The 22,661-nt window shown below is 39.8% G+C and overlaps 1 protein-coding gene across 1 annotated transcript in view; it reads left to right on the plus strand.

Moving 5' to 3' along the window:
- The window catches only part of LOC143776046 (V-type proton ATPase subunit S1-like), a 223,972-nt gene that overhangs the window by 190,181 nt on the left and 11,130 nt on the right, over positions 1–22,661 (plus strand). The window contains exons 7-9 of the mRNA XM_077264939.1: positions 12,687–12,925; positions 20,167–20,220; positions 22,353–22,596. Of these exons, the coding sequence (XP_077121054.1) occupies positions 12,687–12,925; positions 20,167–20,220; positions 22,353–22,596 (537 nt within the window). The remainder of the gene's footprint in view (positions 1–12,686; positions 12,926–20,166; positions 20,221–22,352; positions 22,597–22,661) is intronic.

A 22,661-nucleotide genomic window follows, 5' to 3' on the forward strand; every position in this document is an offset into this window, starting at 1 on the left:
GGGTCTCCATTCCCCCTTCCCTAGTGTTGGGCTCCCTTCCCCTCATTCCTTTGTGTTGCACTTAGTCTTTCCTACACTGTGCGCAACAATATCATACCAGGGCGACTCATTATGTATCAATATGAGATACAACAACTGAAATACAATACACACCTAAACAATGCAAAAAATATTTTATTAAACAAAGACGATAAGTAACAGGATAAAGTCATCATAATAGCAAAATAGCATACATGGCATGCATTAAGTAAAGTGCAAAGTGGGCAATGCAAAGATGTACAATGCAGTGTGATCACACAGTATAGTGAGTCTGGTAAATATATATATAGAGGGAAATGAAAACACTGGTAAGTCTAGGCAGCCATGGTCATCCCGAGGCTGGAATGGCAGCAAGCCGATCTGTGAGCTAATAAAGATGCATAGTATATAGGCATATAATAATATCAACATGCAATATGGTAAAAATTATGCACTGCAGACACATGCACTGGAGTTACAGCAAAAAACATGAACTAGTAGGGATGATTAGTATGTAAACAATAATAGTACAATAATATGACAACATATAATACAATAAGACTATGCATTATCATCACAGTACACCACTATATATACTGATAGGTCAGATCGCCCCCCCAGGAAAGATCAAAAAACTCCACAATGTGTCACACGTATAATGAGTCAGAGGTTATCATGGAATAGCCCTAAAAAATTACCCATATTAAGGCCTGTAGATCAAGCAATAAACGAGTAGAAATAGATAACTGACTAATAATGGCAAAAAGTAACCAAAGGTGATCTGAAAAATCGCTATAATCATTGTTGCCAATTGGCCCTAGTTTGAAAGGTAGTATCACCCATAGGCAAAACCCAAAGAGCAGGTGCAAACACCCCATACATATTGCTGTCAGTTACAACTTCATCAGGGAAACGTGTGTGGAGAGAGAAGAAGCTCAAATAAAATAATTTTTGAATTATTTAGGTGTGCACATTAATAGTGTATTTCGGTTCCTGCATGGTCTCTCGTATTGATACATTATGGGGCACCGTGGTATAGTATAGTTGCTCTGCATCCATACTGCTTATAGAGAGAAAGAGGAAGCTCAAAGTAAAGTGTGCTGTAATGTCCATTCCATCCATACCACCAGAAAATATGGTGAACTCAGAAACCCACCCTGGACATGAGCGCACCAGCTGCCAGGAAATTACATCTAGATGTAAGTGCTGGTCACTAAGGATGCTATCGCGTTCCTCCATGAACACCTCCTAGTAACAGCTATCAGTAAATGTCTTAAAAACATAGTGTTGGTTGTTCAAGACGCAGTCGCGTTCCTCCCTTAGCAACCCCTGGGTATGCAGATGCATCTCTCAGGGAGAATCGCAAGTCCTCAGGTTATGCGTATGAGTGCTAATATAGGGATAAGTTCTCAAAGTAGGTAATACGCTGAAAAATGAGAGCAATATTGATAAGTTTTAATTGAGGCTTAGAATCAATTTACAAAAAGATTTTGATCCAGAAGCGTAGCTACTGGGGGGGTGCAGAGAGTGCAGTCACCCCGGACTCTTCACTCCGAGGGGCCCACCTGGAGCTACTGCCACTGTATAGTTAAGCTCCATGGTAGCGTAGGGAGACATGATCCTCCCTGCACTACCACTGTGTGTTCTATAGACCGGTGGGTGGGAGACATAGGGGCATATGCCCCCTGGGATGCTGATTGCTGACACTGTACCTGTGTGACAGCTGCCTCTGGCAAACTGCAGACACACCCACATTGCTGGCTGTGTGGATGTGTCTGCAGGAGAGACATCACAATGCAGGGCACCAGCTTCTTCCTGCCAGGGAGGAGCAAGACAGAGGACAAGATGGTGCTGTAAGTAAGAGCTCAGGCTGCTGCCTGCACATGGGACTGGAGGTGTCTGTGAAGTGAGGAGGGGGCAGGATGCTATCACCTCCTGATAAGTCCTGGATAGTTTCTTATCTTGTATTTGCAGCTTGCTATCTAAGGCACAGTAGATTTATGGTGGCTGCTTGAACTTTTAAACAGATTGGTGTCTCTGTCATTGCAAATCGCCCAAGCATCACACGATCTGTAAAAGACTTCAAAGTAGCTGCCATAAATCTCATTGTGCCTCAGATATTGGGACTGACATGAGTAGTCAGCATCATGCACTGCACTGATAGAACTGACCCCGGCTGCTGGTCATCACAGATTAGAATATGCCTCTTTATATATATTGTGACAGGGTCACTGGTGCCATATGTGAGGGGAGATATGTGTAACAAAGGTTGCTTTCCTGTGTGATGTGAAAGCCATACGTTTTCCTCCAGCATGATATGTGCTGAGAGCAATCCACTCTCTATATGTGTTTGGCTTTCATGGTGAGTAGGTCAGAGATGGGTTTGATGCCTACCCACCATATCTCTACCTCCAGGGTGTGGCTGGAGGGAGTTAAACATCCAGCCAGTTTTTTCTCTGTCTGTGTTGTTTGGAAGAAGGAAGCCTCCAGGCTGAAGCTCCTGCGAGAACTGCTTTATGTGTTGTCTCAGAAGGCGTTACTTTCATTTGAGCCAGAAAGGCTGTTTTCTGTTACTAGTTTGGGCTTTATGGTTTATGAGTCAATAAACCATCCAGAGACTTTAACCAAACATGCTCCTGTGTCTACCGCTGGGAGCAGCTAAGCGAGCCAACCTTCCACAATATATATATTAGCAAAAAAATAAAGGCAGCACACCATTTAGACAAAATGAAAAAAATGTTTTAATAGCCAATTGGGGTTCAGCAACGTTTCGTTTCTACTGAGAACCTTTTTCCAGGAGAACCAAAATATCGCTGAGCCCCAATGGGCTATTAAAACACTATTTTTTCATTTTGCCTAAATGGTGTGCTGCCTTCATTTGTTTGCTACTATATTGACGATCGGTTTATGCCTGGAAGGTTTGGCACCCGAATATTCATTAGAAACAGAGTGATTTATTTCTGTTAAAGTTGATGATTATTGCTTACAGCCAATGAAAACCCAAAAGTCATTCTCAGTAAATTAGAATAATTAACAAAAAAACACATGCAAAGACTTCCTAAGTGTTTAAAAGGTCCCTTAGTCTGTTTCAGTAGGCTCAACAATCATGGAGAAGACTGCTGATTTGACAGATGTCCAGAAGGCAGTCATTGGCACACTCCACAAGAAGCGTAAGCCACAAAAGGTCATTGCTAAAGAAGCTGGCTGCTCACAGAGTGCTGTATCCAAGCATATTAATGGAAAGTTGAGTGGAAGGAAAAATGTGGTAGCAAAAGGTGCACAAGCAACCGGGATAACCACAGCCTTGAAAGAATTGTTAAGAAGAGGCCATTAAAAAATTTGGGAGAGATTCACAAGAGCCACCACACAGACGTATCCAGGACATGGGCTACAAGTGTCGCATTCCATGTGTCAAGCCACTCATGACCAATAGATAATGCCAGAAGCGTCTTACCTGAGCCAAGGAGAAAAAAAACTGGACTGTTGCTCAGTTGTCCAAGGTGTTGTTTTCAGATGAAAGTACATTTTGCATTTCATTTGGAAATCAAGGTCCCAGAGTCTAGAGGAAGAGTGGAAAGGCACACAATCCAAGCTGCTTGAGGTCTAGTGTGAAGTTTCCACAATCTGTGATGGTTTGGGGAGCCATGTCATCTGCAGGTGTAGGTCTACTGTGTTTTATTAAGACCAAAGTCAGTGCAACCATCTACCAGGAAATTTTAGAGCACTTCATGCTTCCCTCTGCCGATAAGCTTTTTGGAGATGGAAATTTCAATCTCCAGCAGGACTTGGCACCTGTCCACACTGTCAAAAGTACCAATAAATGGTTTAAAAACAACAGTATCACTGTGCTTGATTGGCCAGCAAACTCGCCTGACCTTAACCCCATACAGAATCTATGGGGTATTGTCAAGAGGAAGCTGAAACACCAGACCCAACAATGCAGACGGGCTGAAGGCTGCTATCAAAGCAACCTGGGCTTCCATAACACCTCTGCAGTAATTGATGCAGAAGGAGCCCCGACCAAGTATTTAGTGCATTTACTGAACATACATTTCAGTAGGCCAACATTTTGGATTCTAAAATAATTTTTCAAGCTGATGTTATAAAGTATTCTAATTTACTGAGATAATTACTTTTGGGTTTTCTTTGGATATAAGCCATAATCATCAACATTAACAGAAATAAACACTTGAAATAGATCACTCTGTTTGTAATGATTCTATATAATATATGAAATTAACTTTTTGTATTGAAGAACTGAAATAAATTAACTTTTTGATGATATTCTAGTTTTGTAAGAATCACCTTTATATTTACCCAGCTCTATGCAATATGCTGTGTGATCACACTGCATTATATATTTTTGCTTTACCCTCTTTGCACTTTATTTAGTGTATGCCAAACCTGCTATTTTGTTTTTATGGTAATTTTATAATGTTACTTATTGTCTTTGTTTAACAAAATAATTTTTGCATTATTTAAGTGTGCGCATTAATAGTGTATTTCTGTTCTTGTGTGGTTGAACATGGCCTTGATATCCTCCCAGGAGTGTGCCAGGTTGTTAGAGGTGATGAGGTCGCTGAGCTGCAGGTGCCACTTCCAGCTGTTGAAGGTGGCATAAGTGGGCCCCCTGTTTGTCTAGCACTTGCCCGAGTGCCCGGGTGGTGACGCTGACCCTGCCCGCAATAATCTGTGCATAGCCGAGCACCCTAGGCAAACTCGAGTAACAAGCACTGCGGTCATCACTATTAGTAATGTATCTAAAACAAACATAAATTCACATTTCTGTTACCTAGAATGCTGAAAAGTTTGAAAAACTTTGTACTAAGTATAAAAAATACAACCTGTACAGGATTTAGCTGCATCTGTCTGGTTTTAACCAGTCATGTAGTAGCTACTGTATGTGAAAGATTGCTAGGGTTACACTATTCCAGCATTCTATAGGTAAATTACTGAAGTGGAACACGGTGACTACTTTCACAGCTATTTGTATAATTATTAAACATGTGTGCAGTTAATGGTAATACATTAGCACTTCATCTCATATAAAAGAATCCACAGCTCATAGTTGGAAAGAATAGTAGTGTTCTCAAAGCTGTCCTAGGGTATCACCAAATTCATCTACACCCCTTTAAGTCACTGGGTAGCTGACCTACAATTCATGAGTAAATAGGTTTTGTTTGCATTCTAATTGTGTGTATATCTGGAAAACAAAAAAATTTACAATTGACCCAAACCTGCACGGTATGTAAGGCCGGAGTTTATTCCTAACTGTAGTCGGAGCATGAATGAGAACATCTGTACCTGCAGGTAGGGTGTCATGTAGAGCTAATGAGGTCACACTATATGTTTTTCATTATTTCTTCACATGTCTCAGCACACCTATGAAGTAGAACATTTATGGTGTTGCATAAACCGCGAAGCAATGATAAAACTTTTAACTGTGTGGCAGCGCACATATCCTGATTCTGCATTTTGCTTTAGAAATGATTGCCCAGACATAGTTAAGCATTTCTCTCTAGTTGACAGCAAAGTTTTGCAGTGTCAAAGTTCAACCACCAAAAAATAATACAAACGTCTAGAACGACATGTACTTTTATATAACGCCTCTATGTTAATAGCAAACAATTTTGTATTATTCCTGACACTCACATGGAACAAATCTTAAATCACCATAGGTCACCATGATCATTAGGATAGGCGGCTCAGGAACTGAGGTTTGGATAGTTTTGGCACTGTAGTCATCCCATTGTTCATTCACAGGAGTTTAAGAATCTTTGTATATATTTACATTTGAGGAGGTTCATGATATAGACAGTTTGTAGTTGGGATCTTTATAAGATACTAAAGCTTTGATATATTGTATCTATATATGTTGCTAAATACAATCGTTTCAGGCAGAGAAGAACTTGTTGTAGTGTTCTTTAATGGTACTGTGACTATCATATTTTGAATAATAGGTGTATTGCTGTTTGGTTATCTTTACCAAGTTTGATTTTTGGAAGAGCACTGTATGTTTTAGACCAGTGTTTCCCAAACTCCAGTACTCACTGACCCCCAGATGTCTGTGCTCAGGATTTCCATAGTATTGCACAGGTGAGAGATGTCCTGATGCCTAGATGATAATTCTACCACCTGTGCAATACTAAGGATATCATGAAAACGTGACGAATTGGGAGCCATGAGGACTGGAGTTTTGAAACACTGTTTTAGACACTAACTCACTATAGCAAGAGACTAATATTCAGTGTTAGCGTCAAATAGATTCTCACATCTAATTGTCTTTCCATGATCATGAATAGTGTGAGATGGACGCTCTTTACATTCTCCTTATTCCACTCATCTAGGTACAAATTCAAAAGAAAATATTTGCTTGCTTTTTTTGGGGATATTAAAACTACTACCACCATTTTGTCACATATATATATAGTCATTTCAATGAACTGCTACTTTAGTTTTTTTAATTTACTTAGGTAGGTCCCATTTGTCACTGGAATATAAAAATACTATAAAAATGTATTATAAAAGTTGGTTTTTATTTAATGCTACACATTTGAGTGCTGGTCTATACCAGCTATGAAACATTTAGCACTAAATAAAAACCAACTTTTATAATAATTTTGGTGGCATCATAACCTTACCGGAAGCGCTATACCCAGCCACTCTCTCTTTTCCCTGGATTACAAAAAAAAATGTAGAATTTCCTTGGTGTATGACAATTTCACACATGAGTCTCGCAATAACTGGATCAATAATATTTTGCAATTGATATTATTTACAAATTGCACTGCCACAGACATTTCCTATAATAGCCATTACTATTTTGCACTCAAATAATTACTAATAATTTTACTGTGGCTTAAAATAGAATGATATTATGTACTCTATGAATAAAAGTTATGTTTTTAATTACCATATTTTCCGGTGTATAAGACGACTTTTTAACCCCTGAAAATCATCTCAAAAGTTGGGGGTCGTCTTATACGCCGGGTACGGCATGTGCAGGGAGCGATCCTGGATGATTCCCAGGGTCGGAAGGAGGGGAAACTCTCCTTCAGGCCCTGGGATCCATATTCATGTAAAAAAAAGAATAAAAATAAAAAATATGCATATACTCACCCTCTGACGGCCTCTGGCTCTCAGCGGTGCAAGCGGCGGCCTCCGTTCCTAAGAATGCATTGAGCGTATGACCTGCGATGACGTCGCGGTCACGCGACCTGTCACGCGACCGCGACGTCATCGCAGATCCTACACTCAATGCAATCTTAGGAACAGAGGCTGCTGCTTGCACTGCTGAGAGCCGGGGTCTGTCGGAGGGTGAGTATATGCATATTTTTTATTTTTATTCTTTTTTTTACATGAATATGGATCCCAGGGCCTGAAGGAGAGTCTCCTCTCCTCCAGATCCTGGGAACCATCCGCACCGCAGACGCCATATAAGATGACTGGGCGTATAAGATGACCCCCGTCTTATACGGCGAGTATATCCCAAATTCCATATTTTATATGGAAAAGTTGGTGGTCGTCTTATACGCCCAGTCATCTTAAACAGCAGAAAATACAGTAGCTACTTACAGTGGGGAAAAAAGTATTTAGTAAGCCACCAAGTGTGCAAGATCTCCCACTTAAAAAGATGAGAGAGGCCTGTAATTGACATCATAGGTAGCCCACAATTATGAGAGTCAAAATGAGAAAACAAATCCAGAAAATCACCTTGTCTGATTTGGCAAGATTTATTTTGCAAATTATGGTGGAAAATTCCCATTTGGTCACCTAAAAACATGCAAGATTCCTGGCTCTCACAGACCTGTAACTTCTTCTTTAAGAGGCTCCTCTGTCCTCCACTCATTACCTGTAGTAATGGCACCTGTTTGAACTTGTTATCAGTATAAAAGACACCTGTCCACAATCTCAAACAGTCACACTCCAAACTCCACTATAGTGAAGTCCAAAGAGCTGTCGAGGACACTAGAAACAAAATTGTAGCCCTCTGCCAGGCTGGGAAGACTGGATCTGCAATAGGCAAGCAGCTTGGTGTGATGAAATCACCCGGTGGAGCCCAGCTTAGGAAAACACATTTGTGCTGTCAAGACAAATTCACTGAAAAAAAACAAAACACAGAAATACTGATAAGTCATACTATTTTCATTACCAAATTATTAAAAGCTTGGATTGATTATTACAAGGAATGACTTTAAACCAGTGTTTCTCAACTCCAGTCCTCAAGACCCCACAACAGGTCATGTTTTCAGGATTTCCTTAGTATTGCATAGGCGATGGAATTTTCTTGAGCTTGTTTCATTTCTGTTTGTTTTTCTTGTTTGTAGAGCTCTCATCCTGCATGTAACAGGTGTATATTGTTGTAGAAAGTTAATGGAGGAATTTCCTATAGTATTTAGTAGAGTCATAGGTATCTTGGGTTTTCTATTAGCTTAATAGGCTAAAGGAAAGACAACACATGACAGAGTTCAATGGAAATCTCTTTCACCTACCATTACCACTAGTAAATGAAACAAGCTTCAAGACAAAACTATGTTTACGTAATCCATGGCCAAAGCTGCAGGAATGGAGCTGGGGTTACTAGATTCTTCTTTACAATATTATATACGGTAGTTTATAATTTTCCCTACTATTGTAGTGTAATAATAATAGAAATTACAACATATCTGGCAGAGGCCCAGAAAAAAGATGATTATGGGAAAAAGTAACAAAACAGTGCCTAATTAAAGAGGGCAAGTCAACGGGTCAAAAGTAGCCAGTTTTTCCTTTTAATTTATTCCTGATACTTTCTTGAGTATTAAGTTTTTTTTCTACTTTTTTATTTATTTATGTCTGCCATACAATTCCAGAGATTTGGGCCTTTTTAATTATTGTGTCCAATATGCCAATTATTATGGTCTTTACCAAGGGGGTTTTGATCACAAAATTAAGTTTTGTGTAATAATGAGAAATGACACAGAGAAATAGTATTGAGCACTCTTACTGAAATCTATTTAACACTTTGTACGAAAGCCTTTGTCGGTGATGACAGCTTTAAGATGCCTCCTGCATTGAGAAACTAGTCGCATGCATTGCTCAAGGATGATTTTGTTCCATTCTTCCACACAAACACTCTTCAAACTCTAAAGGTTCCATGGGGTCCTTTCATCTGAGCTTCAGTTGTTTAATACTTATCTCACCCGCTATATGTAATGCATTTTAATAAATTTGTTTGAAGCAAATTGCTAGAGTGATATTCTGAATCTGCTTAAGAATAGTATTGATATATACCGGTTAGTAATAAGGCCTCTGACTGTTGTAAATCTGTCCAAAGCTATACAAAGCCCAACATTTTTTTATTGATCAGAAAGTTCATGCTGTCAATTCTTTCCATGGTATTTGAGCAAATAGAATACAGTAGTTTATGAAAACCCCAAAAAAGTGTGGCGATAAACTGGGAAACATTCATTTCAACATTTCAGCACCTATCATTAGCAATTACTGCCATGTAGCTAAATTGTGAATATTGTAATAGAAAATGAAATTATTTGAAAAATATTCAAGTGTAAAGAAGCTGTATGTACAAAATGTTGTGATTACATCACATTTCTAGTATGCTTATCTTTGTAATCATTAGAATTGTAGTTGTGTTGCAAAGATTTGTTAACGTTTTATCCAGATTAAATTTGTAATTTGTTAACCTTTTTGCTATGTACAGTACTTTCGAGGAAAGTCAGCACATTGCTATTATTTTATAAACGCCAGATTGCCATGTGGATCTTAATGTTCAATGTCTGCGACCTCATGTACCACTAACATTGTGGCTATTCAGTGATAGATGGACAGTATGGTCTGGGAGAGAAGAAATGTTACGAAACTCACAAAAATATTTTCAACAATATATCCCTCTTCCTCTGTTGGCATGTAATCAAAAGTTTGGTGATTATTATTTCATATGAGAGGAGTATCCTATTTTTGCTCAGCCCCTTCTATGATCCTTCACTTCCTTCAGCTAAAATTGCCTCTTGTGACAAATGTGTGGCCAACCACAAATGAGTACATAGTAATCCATAGCGCAAACACTGAGTCAGATGAACGACATTTATCCCATTCTGCCATACATGTTTGTTGTAGTGATGTGTTAGTTAGCACACCATGCCATATGTATAGCACAACCCAGGTATGGTAGCCGACTCTCACATATAACTGGGCACCCACTACAATAGGATTACAGCTATAGGAGATCCTGGCTGTTTAACTAATTACATGCTGCAGTTCTTAATGACAGAGCATGTAAAAAGTATGTCAGTGCCCCCACGGCATGGCAGCTGGAGTCATAACAATGGTCTCCAGGTCTGCCGTTTCCCTCACCTTATCACATCCCACCGGAGACTGGGTCTGAAAGGCTACCTGTCATTCAAACAATAACAGGTTAGATAATGAACTGTAAAACATAAGTTGTATAGTGTTTTATCAATGTGATCAAAGGATCGCAAATTCAAGTACCCTTGTGAGACTAATAAATATTGCAAAGAAAAAAAATCATAATTGTAATAAAATAAAAATTTTAAAACATGAAAGTCCCAATTTAAGCAATAAGAAATAGTTTATTTTTAAAAAATAAATAAGAGTAGAGATTAAAGAGGGCCTTAATAAATTGAGTTGAATACCTTGTAAAAATCAACATATGTCAAAACATTAAAGGGGCACTTCATGCATAATGCAACAACTGATCTCATATAATTATATACAAGACAAAGAAGAGATCCCACCAAGTAAAATGAAAACCAATGCTTTTATTGAACAATTTTAAAAAACAGAAGTTTAAAAAGCAGGAATGCCTTTCGTAGGGGACGTCGAGCACAATATTCAAAAATAAAAGGGCCAAATAGTAATAATAGCAGCAGAAGGGAAAACCTTACATAGGTAAAAATCCAGCAAAAAATAGTAGTAAATGTACCACCATAGTATTAATCCATATACATAGATATGATTAGAACTTCTATCAATAGAGTCCTTTACAGAAACTAAGTAAACATCACAGGATCAAAACAGCATAAAAATAAAAACTGCCAGAGTAAGGTGGACCAAAAAAATCAAGGTCAGTATCCAAATGTAGTGCTCCTGACTATAATGAGATTAGAACTGGCTGTATAAGCTATATAATAAGCTGACTCAAGACAATAAAGGTCTAGTTAATGTTATCCATATATACACATAGCAGATGCCATTAATGTCAGGTGTTTACCTGTAAATGTGCTCCAGGCATCTCCTCACCCCGACGCGCGTTTCACTGTATGCATGGATAACATTAACTAGACCTATATTGTCTTGACTCAGCTTATTATATAGCTTACATAGCCAGCTCTAGTCTCATTATAGTCAGGAGCACTACATTTGGATACTGACCTTGATTTTTTTGGCCCACCTTACTCTGACAGTTTTTATTTTTATGCTGTTTTGATCCTTTGATGTTTACTTAGTTTCTGTAAGGGACTCTATTGATACCAGTTCTAATTATATCTATGTATATAGATTAATACTATGGTCATACATGTATTACAATTTTTTGCTGGATTTTTACCTATGTAAGGTATTCCCTTGTGCTGCTATTATTACTATTTGTCCCCCTTATTTTTGAATATTGTGATCGGCGTCCCTTATAAACGGCATTCCTGCTTTTTTAACTTCTGTTTTTTAATATTGTTCAATAAAAGCATTGTTTTTAATTTTACTTGGTGGGAGTTCTTGTTTGTCTTTTATATAATTATATGAGATGAGTTTTTACCTGGTAAAAATCCCTGAGCTCCCATCGTTCTCCCACATTTTTCCATTTTGCACTGCGCAACTCCATTGCGGAAATATTTGTTTTTGGTTGTTTTGCAGCATGGTATGTGAAATCTCTGCTTGCAGACCAACTGAGCATTTCTTCTAAATCTTATTTGGGGGCATGTAGTTTCAGCCCTCCTGTGTAGTTGCTTCCAAATACAGCTTGGCAGCTGATTTAGCAGTATAGCTGTCTCAAGCTCTGTTAATTAGTCGTTCCCAATGTATTATAGGCATTGTTGAAAGTGCATGCCACCAGAGAAAACCTTAAAGAAACACCACAGTTGAACTGTAGCAGAGAATTCACATACTGGGCTCCTAAGGCAACAAATGGGAATATCTCTGCAATGGAGCGACAAAGCGCAAAAGGGAAAAAGTGGCAGAATCAGGGAGCTTTGTGTAAATTATGTCAATTTGCCTTTTTTTCTTTGTTTTTTTTTGTGTTGATCCAATACACACAAAGGAAATAAACATGTGTATAACAAAACAAGTGTAATTGCAATAATTTTCTGGAAGACATACTTCATTTCCCAGAACAATTTTAAGAGGATTTTTACAAGGTATTGCCTCAATTTGTTCGAGCCAGTAACAGATCCTCTTTACGTGACTGTAGTGTGTAAGTTCCCCCCAGTAAGGAGATTTCTCTAAGACCCTCTACCACATCACATCTCCTCTCCCCTTGACCTCCCTGAATTTTCATTAGTTTCTTGAACAAACAGCGATGGATATTTTGATGTTCATGATGTTGACTTATTGAACACACAGCTCCAGAGTAAAAATACATCATTGTTTTATGTATATGTTTGAGGTTGTTGTCATTGTATTCACAAACTAATGAAAAAATACATTTTTTTTTACTATAGGTTGTCAAAAGTTTTGACATGGTTTCTAAAAAAGGACGAGAGCTTCTAGCAACTGATTCTACAATTTCTTATTCTCCACTAACTGTGACAAATGGTTCAAATGTCACTTGTATCTTGATTTATGCTACATCATTTGTTATCAAAGCTAACAATTCCGTGGTGTTTGATTTGACAAATGCAACCTTTCAAGTACCCTCAGCAAACACAAGTTCATCTGAATGCTCTGACACAAACACCACGTAAGTACATACTCAAGTTCAAGCGAACCTGTCATTTCAGGAACCTTCTAAGAATTACTTGACATATGTGTACCTTAAAAATAACCTCATGCCTGGCCATTATATGACTTGTATCCTTCATCTTTTTGCTAGTTTTACTTTCTGTGGGCTCTATCTCCAATTTTCAGTTCTCTCTGAACTAGTGGGTGATGACTAGCTGCTTTGGTGTCAGTGATACATAATACACAGAAACACAGGGATTCCTGCTCTTTATTCTCTGAAACACAGAGTCGGAAGTAGCAACAGCTGGAAGAAACTAGTGAGCAGTTTGGCTGTGAATCCAGCTTGGTACTAAGCTAAATAATTCACTCTCTGCTTCATGCTCTGCCTCTCTCTGCCACTGATTGCTTCTTTCTCATCCTCCCTTCTCCATAGACTTAGGGTACCGTCACACAGTGAAATTTCCATCGCTGCGACGGCACGATTCGTGACGTCGCAGCGTCGTATGAATATCGCTCCAGCGTCGTAGACTGCGGTCACACTTTGCAATCACGGCGCTGGAGCGATGCCGAAGTCCCCGGGTAACCAGGGTAAACATCGGGTTACTAAGCGCAGGGCCGCGCATAGTAACCCGATGTTTACCCTGGTTACCAGCGTTAACGTAAAAAAAACAAACAGTACATACTCACATTCCGGTGTCTGTCCCCGGCGTTCTGCTTCTCTCCACTGTGTAAGCGCCATAGCCGGAAAGCAGAGCGGTGACGTCACCGCTGTGCTCGCTTTCCGGCCGGCAGGCGCTCACACAGTGCAGAGAAGCTGAGACGCCGGGGACAGACACCGGAATGTAAGTATGTACTGTTTGTTTTTTTTACGTTTACGCTTGTAACCAGGGTAAACATCGGGTTACTAAGCGCGGCCCTGCGCTTAGTTACCCGATGTTTACCCTGGTTACAAGCGAACACATCGCTGGATCGCTGTCACACACAACGATCCAGCGATGTCAGAGGGTGATCAAGCGACGAAAGAAAGTTCCAAACGATCTGCTACGACGTACGATTCTCAGCGTGGTGTCTGATCGCAGTAGCGTGTCAGACACAGCGATATCGTAACGATATCGCTAGAACGTCACGAATCGTACTGTCGTAGCGATGGAAATTTCACTGTGTGACGGTACCCTAACATATAGTTGTAATCTGAGATCTCACTATACTGAACGGCCCTCTTGTTATGTCTAAGGTGGATTTGAGCTGTTTTTCAACGTAGATGATGAGTTCAGGAGGCATGGGGGAAGTTGCTTATACATTCATGGCCAAAAGTGTTGGCACCCTTGAAATTGTTCCAGAAAATGAAGCATTTCTCCCAGAAACTTATTGTAATTACACATGTCTTGTTATACACATGTTTATTTCCTTTGTCTATATTGGAGCAACACCAAAAAACGGAGAAAAGGGCAAATAGGACATCATTTCACACTAAACCCCAAAAATGGTCGGGACAAAAATGTTGGCACCTTCAACTTAAAAATGTTTTGCACACCCTTTGGAATAAATATCTGCAATCAATCACTTCCTACAACCATCAACAAGCTTCTTGCACCTCTCAACTGGAATTTCGAACCACTCTTCTTTTTCAAACTGCTTCGGGTCTCTCATATTTTAAGGGTGCCTTCTCCTAACCGCATGACTATAAGTGGAGAAAGAAGTATATTTCTCTGATAAGATATATTACAATGTTTCTTATATTTGTCTTTACTATTCAATTATGCAAAGCTTGTTGAAATGACACTGATCATTTAACCCCTTTCTGACATCGGACGTACTATCCCGTCGAGGTGGGGTGGGCCCGTATGACCACCGACGGGATAGTATGTCCAGCGCGATCGGCGGCGCTCACGGGGGGAGCGCGGCCGATCGCGGCCGGGTGTCAGCTGCCTATCGCAGCTGACATCCGGCACTATGTGCCAGGAGCGGTCACGGACCGCTCCCGGCACATTAACCCCCGGCACACCGCGATCAAACATGATCGCGATGTGCCGGCGGTGCAGGGAAGCATCGCGCAGGGAGGGGGCTCCCTGCGGGCTTCCCTGAGCCCCCCGCAGCAACGCGATGTGATCGCGTTGCTGCGAGGGTCTTACCTCCCTCCCTGCCTGCTCCAGACCCGGATCCAAGATGGCCGCGGATCCGGGTCCTGCAGGGAGGGAGGTGGCTTCACAGAAGCCTGCTCAGAGCAGGCACTGTGAAGCAGCCTGCACTTCTCTCAGATCGGTGATCTGTCAGAATGCTATGCAAACTGGCAGATCACCGATCTGTATTGTCCCCCCTGGGGCAAAGTAAAAAAGTTAAAAAAAATTTTTCCAAATGTGTAAAAAAAAATAAAAAAAAATATTCCAAAATAATGAAAAAAAAAAAAATATTATTCCCATAAATACATTTCTTTATCTAAATAAAATAAAAAAAACAATAAAAGTACACATATTTAGTATCGCCGCGTCTGTAACGACCCGACCTATAAAACTGGCCCACTAGTTAACCCCTTCAGTAAACACCGTAAGAAAAAAAAAAAAAAACGAGGCAAAAAACAACGCTTTATTATCATACCGCCGAACAAAAAGTGGAATAACACGCGATCAAAAAGACAGATATAAATAACAATGGTACTGCTGAAAGTGTCATCTTGTCCCGCAAATAACGAGCCGCCATACAGCATGATCAGCAAAAAAATAAAAAAGTTATAGTCCTGAGAATAAAGCGATGCAAAAATAATTATTTTTTCCATAAAATAGTTTTTATCGTATAAAAGCGCCAAAACATAAAAAAATAATATAAATGAGGTATCGCTGTAATCGTACTGACCCGAAGAATAAAACTGCTTTATCAATTTTACCAAACGCGGAACAGTATAAACGCCTCTCCCAAAAGAAATTCATGAATAGCTGGTTTTTGGTCATTCTGCCTCACAAAAATCGGAATAAAAAGCGATCAAAAAATGTGACGTGCCCAAAAAGTTACCAATAAAAACGTCAACTCGTCCCGCAAAAAACAAGACCTCACATGACTCTGTGGACCAAAATATGGAAAATTTATAGCTCTCAAAATGTGGTAACGCAAAAAATATTTTTTGCAATAAAAAGCGTCTTTCAGTGTGTGACGGCTGCCAATCATAAAAATCCGCTAAAAAACTCGCTATAAAAGTAAATCAAACCCCCCTTCATCACCCCCTTAGTTAGGGAAAAATAAAAAAAATGTATTTATTTCCATTTTCCCATTAGGGTTAGGGTTAGGGCTAGGGTTGGGGCTAGGGTTAAGGCTACAGTTAGGGTTGGGGCTAAAGTTAGGGTTAGGGTTGGGGCTAAAGTTACGGTTAGGGTTTAGATTACATTTACGGTTGGGAATAGGGTTGGGATTAGGGTTAGGGGTGTGTCAGGGTTAGAGGTGTGGTTAGGGTTACTGTTGGGATTAGGGTTAGGGGTGTGTTTGGATTAGGGTTTCAGTTATAATTGGGGGGTTTCCACTGTTTCGGCACATCAGGGGCTCTCCAAACGCGACATTGCGTCCGATCTCAATTCCAGCCAATTCTGCGTTGAAAAAGTAAAACAGTGCTCCTTCCCTTCCGAGCTCTCCCGTGTGCCCAAACAGGGGTTTACCCCAACATATGGGGTATCAGCGTACTCAGGACAAATAGGACAACAACCTTTGGGGTCCAATTTCTCCTGTTACCCCTGGGAAAATACAAAACTGGGGGCTAAAAAATCATTTTTGTGGGAAAAAAAAGGATTTTTTATTTTCACGGCTCTGCGTTATAAACTGTAGTGAAACACTTGGGGGTTCAAAGTTCTTACAACACATCTAGATAAGTTCCTTGGGGGGTCTAGTTTTCAAAATGGGGTCACTTGTGCGGGGCTTCTACTGTTTAGGTACATTAGGGGCTCTGCAAACGCAATGTGACGCCTGCAGACCATTCCATCTAAGTCTGCATTCCAAATGGCGCTCCTTCCCTTCCGAGCCCTCCCATGCATCCAAACGGTGGTTCCCCCCACATATGGGGTATCAGCGCACTCAGGACAAATTGGACAACAACTTTTGGGGTCCAATTTCTCCTGTTACCCTCGGGAAAATACAAAACTGGGGGCTGAAAAATAATTTTTGTGGGAAAAAATTTTTGTTTTATTTTTACGGCTCTGCATTATAAACTTCTGTGAAGCCCTTGGTGGGTCAAAGCACTCACCACACATCTAGATAAGTTCCTTAGGGGGTCTACTTTCCAACATGGTGTCACTTGTGGGGGGTTTCTACTGTTTAGGTACATTAGGGGCTCTGCAAACGCAATGTGACGCCTGCAGACCATTCCATCTAAGTCTGCATTCCAAATGGCGCTCCTTCACTTCCGAGCCCTTCCATGCGTCCAAACGGTGGTTCCCCCCACATATGGGGTATCAGCGCACTCAGGACAAATTGGACAACAACTTTTGGGGTCCAATTTCTCCTGTTACCCTCGGGAAAATACAAAACTGGGGGCTGAAAAATAATTTTTGTGGGAAAAAATTTTTGTTTTATTTTTACGGCTCTGCATTATAAACTTCTGTGAAGCCCTTGGTGGGTCAAAGCACTCACCACACATCTAGATAAGTTCCTTAGGGGGTCTACTTTCCAACATGGTGTCACTTGTGGGGGGTTTCTACTGTTTAGGTACATTAGGGGCTCTGCAAACGCAATGTGACGCCTGCAGACCATTCCATCTAAGTCTGCATTCCAAATGGCGCTCCTTCACTTCCGAGCCCTTCCATGCGTCCAAACGGTGGTTCCCCCCACATATGGGGTATCAGCGCACTCAGGACAAATTGGACAACAACTTTTGGGGTCCAATTTCTCCTGTTAGCCTCGGGAAAATACAAAACTGGGGGCTGAAAAATAATTTTTGTGGGAAAAAATTTTTGTTTTATTTTTACGGCTCTGCATTATAAACTTCTGTGAAGCCCTTGGTGGGTCAAAGCACTCACCACACATCTAGATAAGTTCCTTAGGGGGTCTACTTTCCAACATGGTGTCACTTGTGGGGGGTTTCTACTGTTTAGGTACATTAGGGGCTCTGCAAACGCAATGTGACGCCTGCAGACCATTCCATCTAAGTCTGCATTCCAAATGGCGCTCCTTCACTTCCGAGCCCTTCCATGCGTCCAAACGGTGGTTCCCCCCCACATATGGGGTATCAGCGCACTCAGGACAAATTGGACAACAAATTTTGGGGTCCAATTTCTCCTGCTACCCTCGGGAAAATACAAAACTGGGGGCTAAAAAAATAATTTTTGTGGGAAAAAATTTTTGTTTTATTTTTACGGCTCTGCATTATTAACTTCTGTGAAGCCCTTGGTGGGTCAAAGCGCTCAAAACACATCTAGATAAGTTCCTTAGGGGGTCTACTTTCCAAAATGGTGTCATTGTGGGGGGTTTCAATGTTTACGCACATCAGGGGCTCTCCAAACGCAACATGACGTCCCATCTCAATTCCTGTCAATTTTGCATTGAAAAGTCAAACGGCGCTCCTTCCCTTCCGAGGTCTCCCATGCGCCCAAACAGTGGTTTATCCCCACATATGGGGTATCAGCGTACTCAGGACAAATTGTACAACAACTTTTGGGGTCCAATTTCTTCTCTTACCCTTGGGAAAATAAAAAATTGGGGGCGAAAAATAATTTTTGTGAAAAAATATGATTTTTTATTTTTACGGTTCTGCATTATAAACTTCTGTGAAGCACTTGGTGGGTCAAAGTGCTCACCACACCTCTAGATAAGTTCCTTAGGGGGTCTACTTTCCAAAATGGTGTCACTTGTGGGGGGTTTCAATGTTTAGGCACATCAGGGGCTCCCCAAACGCAACATGGCGTCCCATCTCAATTCCAGTCAATTTTGCATTGAAAAGTCAAATGGCGCTCCTTCGCTTCCGAGCTCTGTCATGCGCCCAAACAGTGGTTTACCCCCACATATGGGGTATCGGCGTACTCAGGACAAATTGTACAACAACTTTTGGGGTCCATTTTCTCCTGTTACCCTTGGTAAAATAAAACAAATTGGAGCTGAAGTAAATTTTTTGTGAAAAAAAGTTAAATGTTCATTTTTATTTAAACATTCCAAAAATTCCTGTGAAGCACCAGAAGGGTTAATAAACTTCTTGAATATGGTTTTGAGCACCTTGAGGGGTGCAGTTTTTAGAATGGTGTCACACTTGGGTATTTTCTATCATATAGACCCCTCAAAATGACTTCAAATGAGATGTGGTCCCTAAAAAAAAATGGTGTTGTAAAAATGAGAAATTGCTGGTCAACTTTTAACCCTTATAACTCCCTAACAAAAAAAAATTTTGGTTCCAAAATTGTGCTGATGTAAAGTAGACATGTGGGAAATGTTACTTATTAAGTATTTTGTGTGACATATCTCTGTGATTTAAGGGCATAAAAATTCAAAGTTGAAAAATTGCAAAATGTTCAAAATTTTCGCCAAATTTCCATTTTTTTTGCAAATAAACGCAGGTAATATCAAAGAAATGTTACCACTATCATGAAGTACAATATGTCACGAGAAAACAATGTCAGAATCGCCAAGATCCGTTGAAGTGTTCCAGAGTTATAACCTCATAAAGGGACAGTGGTCAGAATTGTAAAAATTGGCCCGGTCATTAACGTGCAAACCACCCTTGGGGGTGAAGGGGTTAAATTACTTAGCATAATTAATTAGCTATTGAAGCTTTACAATTTTTTGTTGTTTTAAGACAATAATAGAAAGCTTAATGTTCCCTGGAAATTTTAAACAAAGACAAATAAAATATTTGGATTTATTCTGTATCAAGCTAGAATTATGGTGAACAGATTTGTACCAGCTTGAGGGAGATCTCTACATTTCTAGACATTTGTCTTGAGTTCTGGCAGCAAGTAGTGATGCAGGACATGTACTACTCCATATATTATAGTACACTTTGACTTTGTGTCAACCTATATTTACCAATGTTCTCTGAGACTTTGTAGAAACCTAGTAGAAGACAAATAAAGTTAACTACACACAACTGAAGTTGCACTTTAGGCATTTTCTGACCAAAGGACTATGAGTCCAACATTTCGTCCCCACTGGCACCTTTCTAAATGTAGTCACGCAGAGAAAAACATGATAAGGAAAGAGCTGAAAACCATTATGTCAGTGGACTTATGTAAAATACTTCTCTCTGTTATATGCTAAATGCGTCTTCTGAATAATAACATTACATTTCTAATTTAGGTTGTCATTAGTATATTCATTTATAGGAAGAGAACTTAGCAGCCTTGAAATAAGGTAAGCCTGACTAAATTGTATGGGAATATTCCAGCGTTCCTTTTTGCCTTACCAGCTCAACATTATAATCTCTGTTAGGGCCACATTATATACTCCATTTATTAGCTTCCTTTTCCTTTTTATGAATTATCTGCATTCGGCATTTAAATATGGTGGATTTTTTTGTGAATATCCAACTTTGAAACAAAAAAGTAATAATATAAGTGAATGGGGTATTCTAAAGCCTTCATATTTAGCTGAAAAACTCATTATGGATTTGAGGGCAGGTTAACTTATTCAGGCAGCTCAAGCTGGGAAGATTTGAAAATGAAAATGTCATTGAATTGAAATAGCGTATCCATTTACTGCCATCAGCAATATTAGTACATCACTTTTTATAACTATTGTACACCTGTACATGCATAACCATAAAGGAACATTTTCAGTGTGAATGCTTCCCCATCATTTTAATGTAAACGTCCATTTTAAAGCTGGACAGTGTGGATAAAAATCACGTAAATTTTCCTATTTATTCAATTCTAATGTGTGTAGTATCCTTCAGATTTCACACACAGCAGTCAGCAAGAGAATTAAAGGGAACCTGTCATGTTGTACATTCGGTTTGATATGTGTTCAGCATAGTATAGAGAAAGGGAAGCTGACCAGCATTGTATATGGTTTTGTCCAAAACGATTTAGTATAACGTATTTTGTAATATATTTTATTCATTTAAATCCCTAGTTTTTGTATGTATATGAGTCCAGTGGGCAGTCCAACTAATGATTGACAGCTATCTCTGTATGTATGCATAGAGCAGTCTTATTTAGGGATTGACAGTCTTCCCTGAGTAACTATGCATGTAAACATCAGGGATTTCAATGAACAGAATGCAAGGTTAACTGAAACTTTCATGACAAAAATGTATCTCCATCTGATCAGCTCCTCCTGCTCTTTAAAGAGGTTGTCTAGTTTAAAATGATAAGTCTGCAGGCACTCGGTTTGACTGCAGACTTATGACTCCCCCCAGCTCACGCACTGTGCTCTGCAGGGATTCACCGGTTTCAGAGCCGGGACCGGCGGTGATATATGTAACACGCATACTCCTGGCAGTAGTCATCTAGGAGCGCGGCCTCGCCCCATCCAAGTGTAGGGAGAGAGGGTGCTGCTGTCTAGTGGGCACGGCTGTCCAGTGGGTGTTGCCGCCTAATGGGCACAGCCTTGCTCAATACACAAGACGGCTTCTGCCTGGGAGTACGCATATCACATAAATCAGAGTGTGTGCTGGCGGGGATTCAAAAGTCTGCAGAGTAACTGCAGACTTATCATTTTAGACCATATAACCCTCCAACAGCCTGCTTGCAGATCAGATGCCAGGTTTACTTTAAACATCGGCATTTAAAAAAAAAAAAAAACAAGTCAATCTTTTTACATGGACAACAGAATTATATTGTCATTTTGGTCACACTAGCTAAATTGGAGGTTTCCAGATCAGTGTGAAAACAAATTTTTTTCTTAATAATTTTGACCTGTATTATCTATGTTAAGTTTTTTTTCATCATTATTTAAAAGGATTTTTTCCTGGAGAGTAACGATATTGTATCATACAGTTATTAGGTTCTTTAGAAGGATGCAGATCTGGGGATTTAGTCTGACGGAATATAGGCTGAACTGGATGGACAAATGTCTTTTTTCGGCCTTGCTAACTATGTTACTATGATTTAATAGATGTATAATGGATTGGGGTCTGGCTGTTACTTCCCCAACCAATCGCAATCACTGGGGTGAATGGAGCAGTAGTATGTAGTAGTACGTATGCATAACTACTGTTCCATTCAGCTTTATTGGACTGACAGACCCTGCCTTTTTGGACAATTCCATTTGATAATAGATGACTGAACTGGAAAAAAAGCCAAGGCTGAGAGATCTATTAATACTACTAGTCCCAATACGGTAATAATACATCAATATACTGATTTATGCACATGCTAATTTTTGTGCCTAAATCTGTAAATTTGTGAATCCAGTAAGATTTCTCAGTAACTAGAAATATGTGAAAATTAGTTTTGGTTTATGCCCTCTTTGAACAATTATGACATTATTTTTACATTGGTCCATTGGTAATATATTCATTGTCTTTTTTTTTACTTTTGTAGATTGTATATGAGTAATATGTTTTACCCTGGATCTGCTAGAGACTGGTTCAAATTAGAATCTGTGATGATAATCCCGAATGGCGACATGCTGAGGAATGCTTCATTTAACACAACATATGCCTCAACCCCTGCAGAGTACTCCTATCGCTGCCAACAAATAGGGACAAGCTCGTTGTATGGGGAGACGCTAGTTCCTGCCAATAATGAGGCAACAAACTGGGAAATATTCATTTCTGAGTTTCAGGTTAGTATACACTTAATAATCAAAAGCAACTAAAACACAGCATGACCATATATTCTACCAACATA

This window comes from Ranitomeya variabilis, chromosome 5, assembly GCF_051348905.1.
Source record: "Ranitomeya variabilis isolate aRanVar5 chromosome 5, aRanVar5.hap1, whole genome shotgun sequence".
Classification (NCBI taxonomy): Eukaryota; Metazoa; Chordata; class Amphibia; order Anura; family Dendrobatidae; genus Ranitomeya; species Ranitomeya variabilis.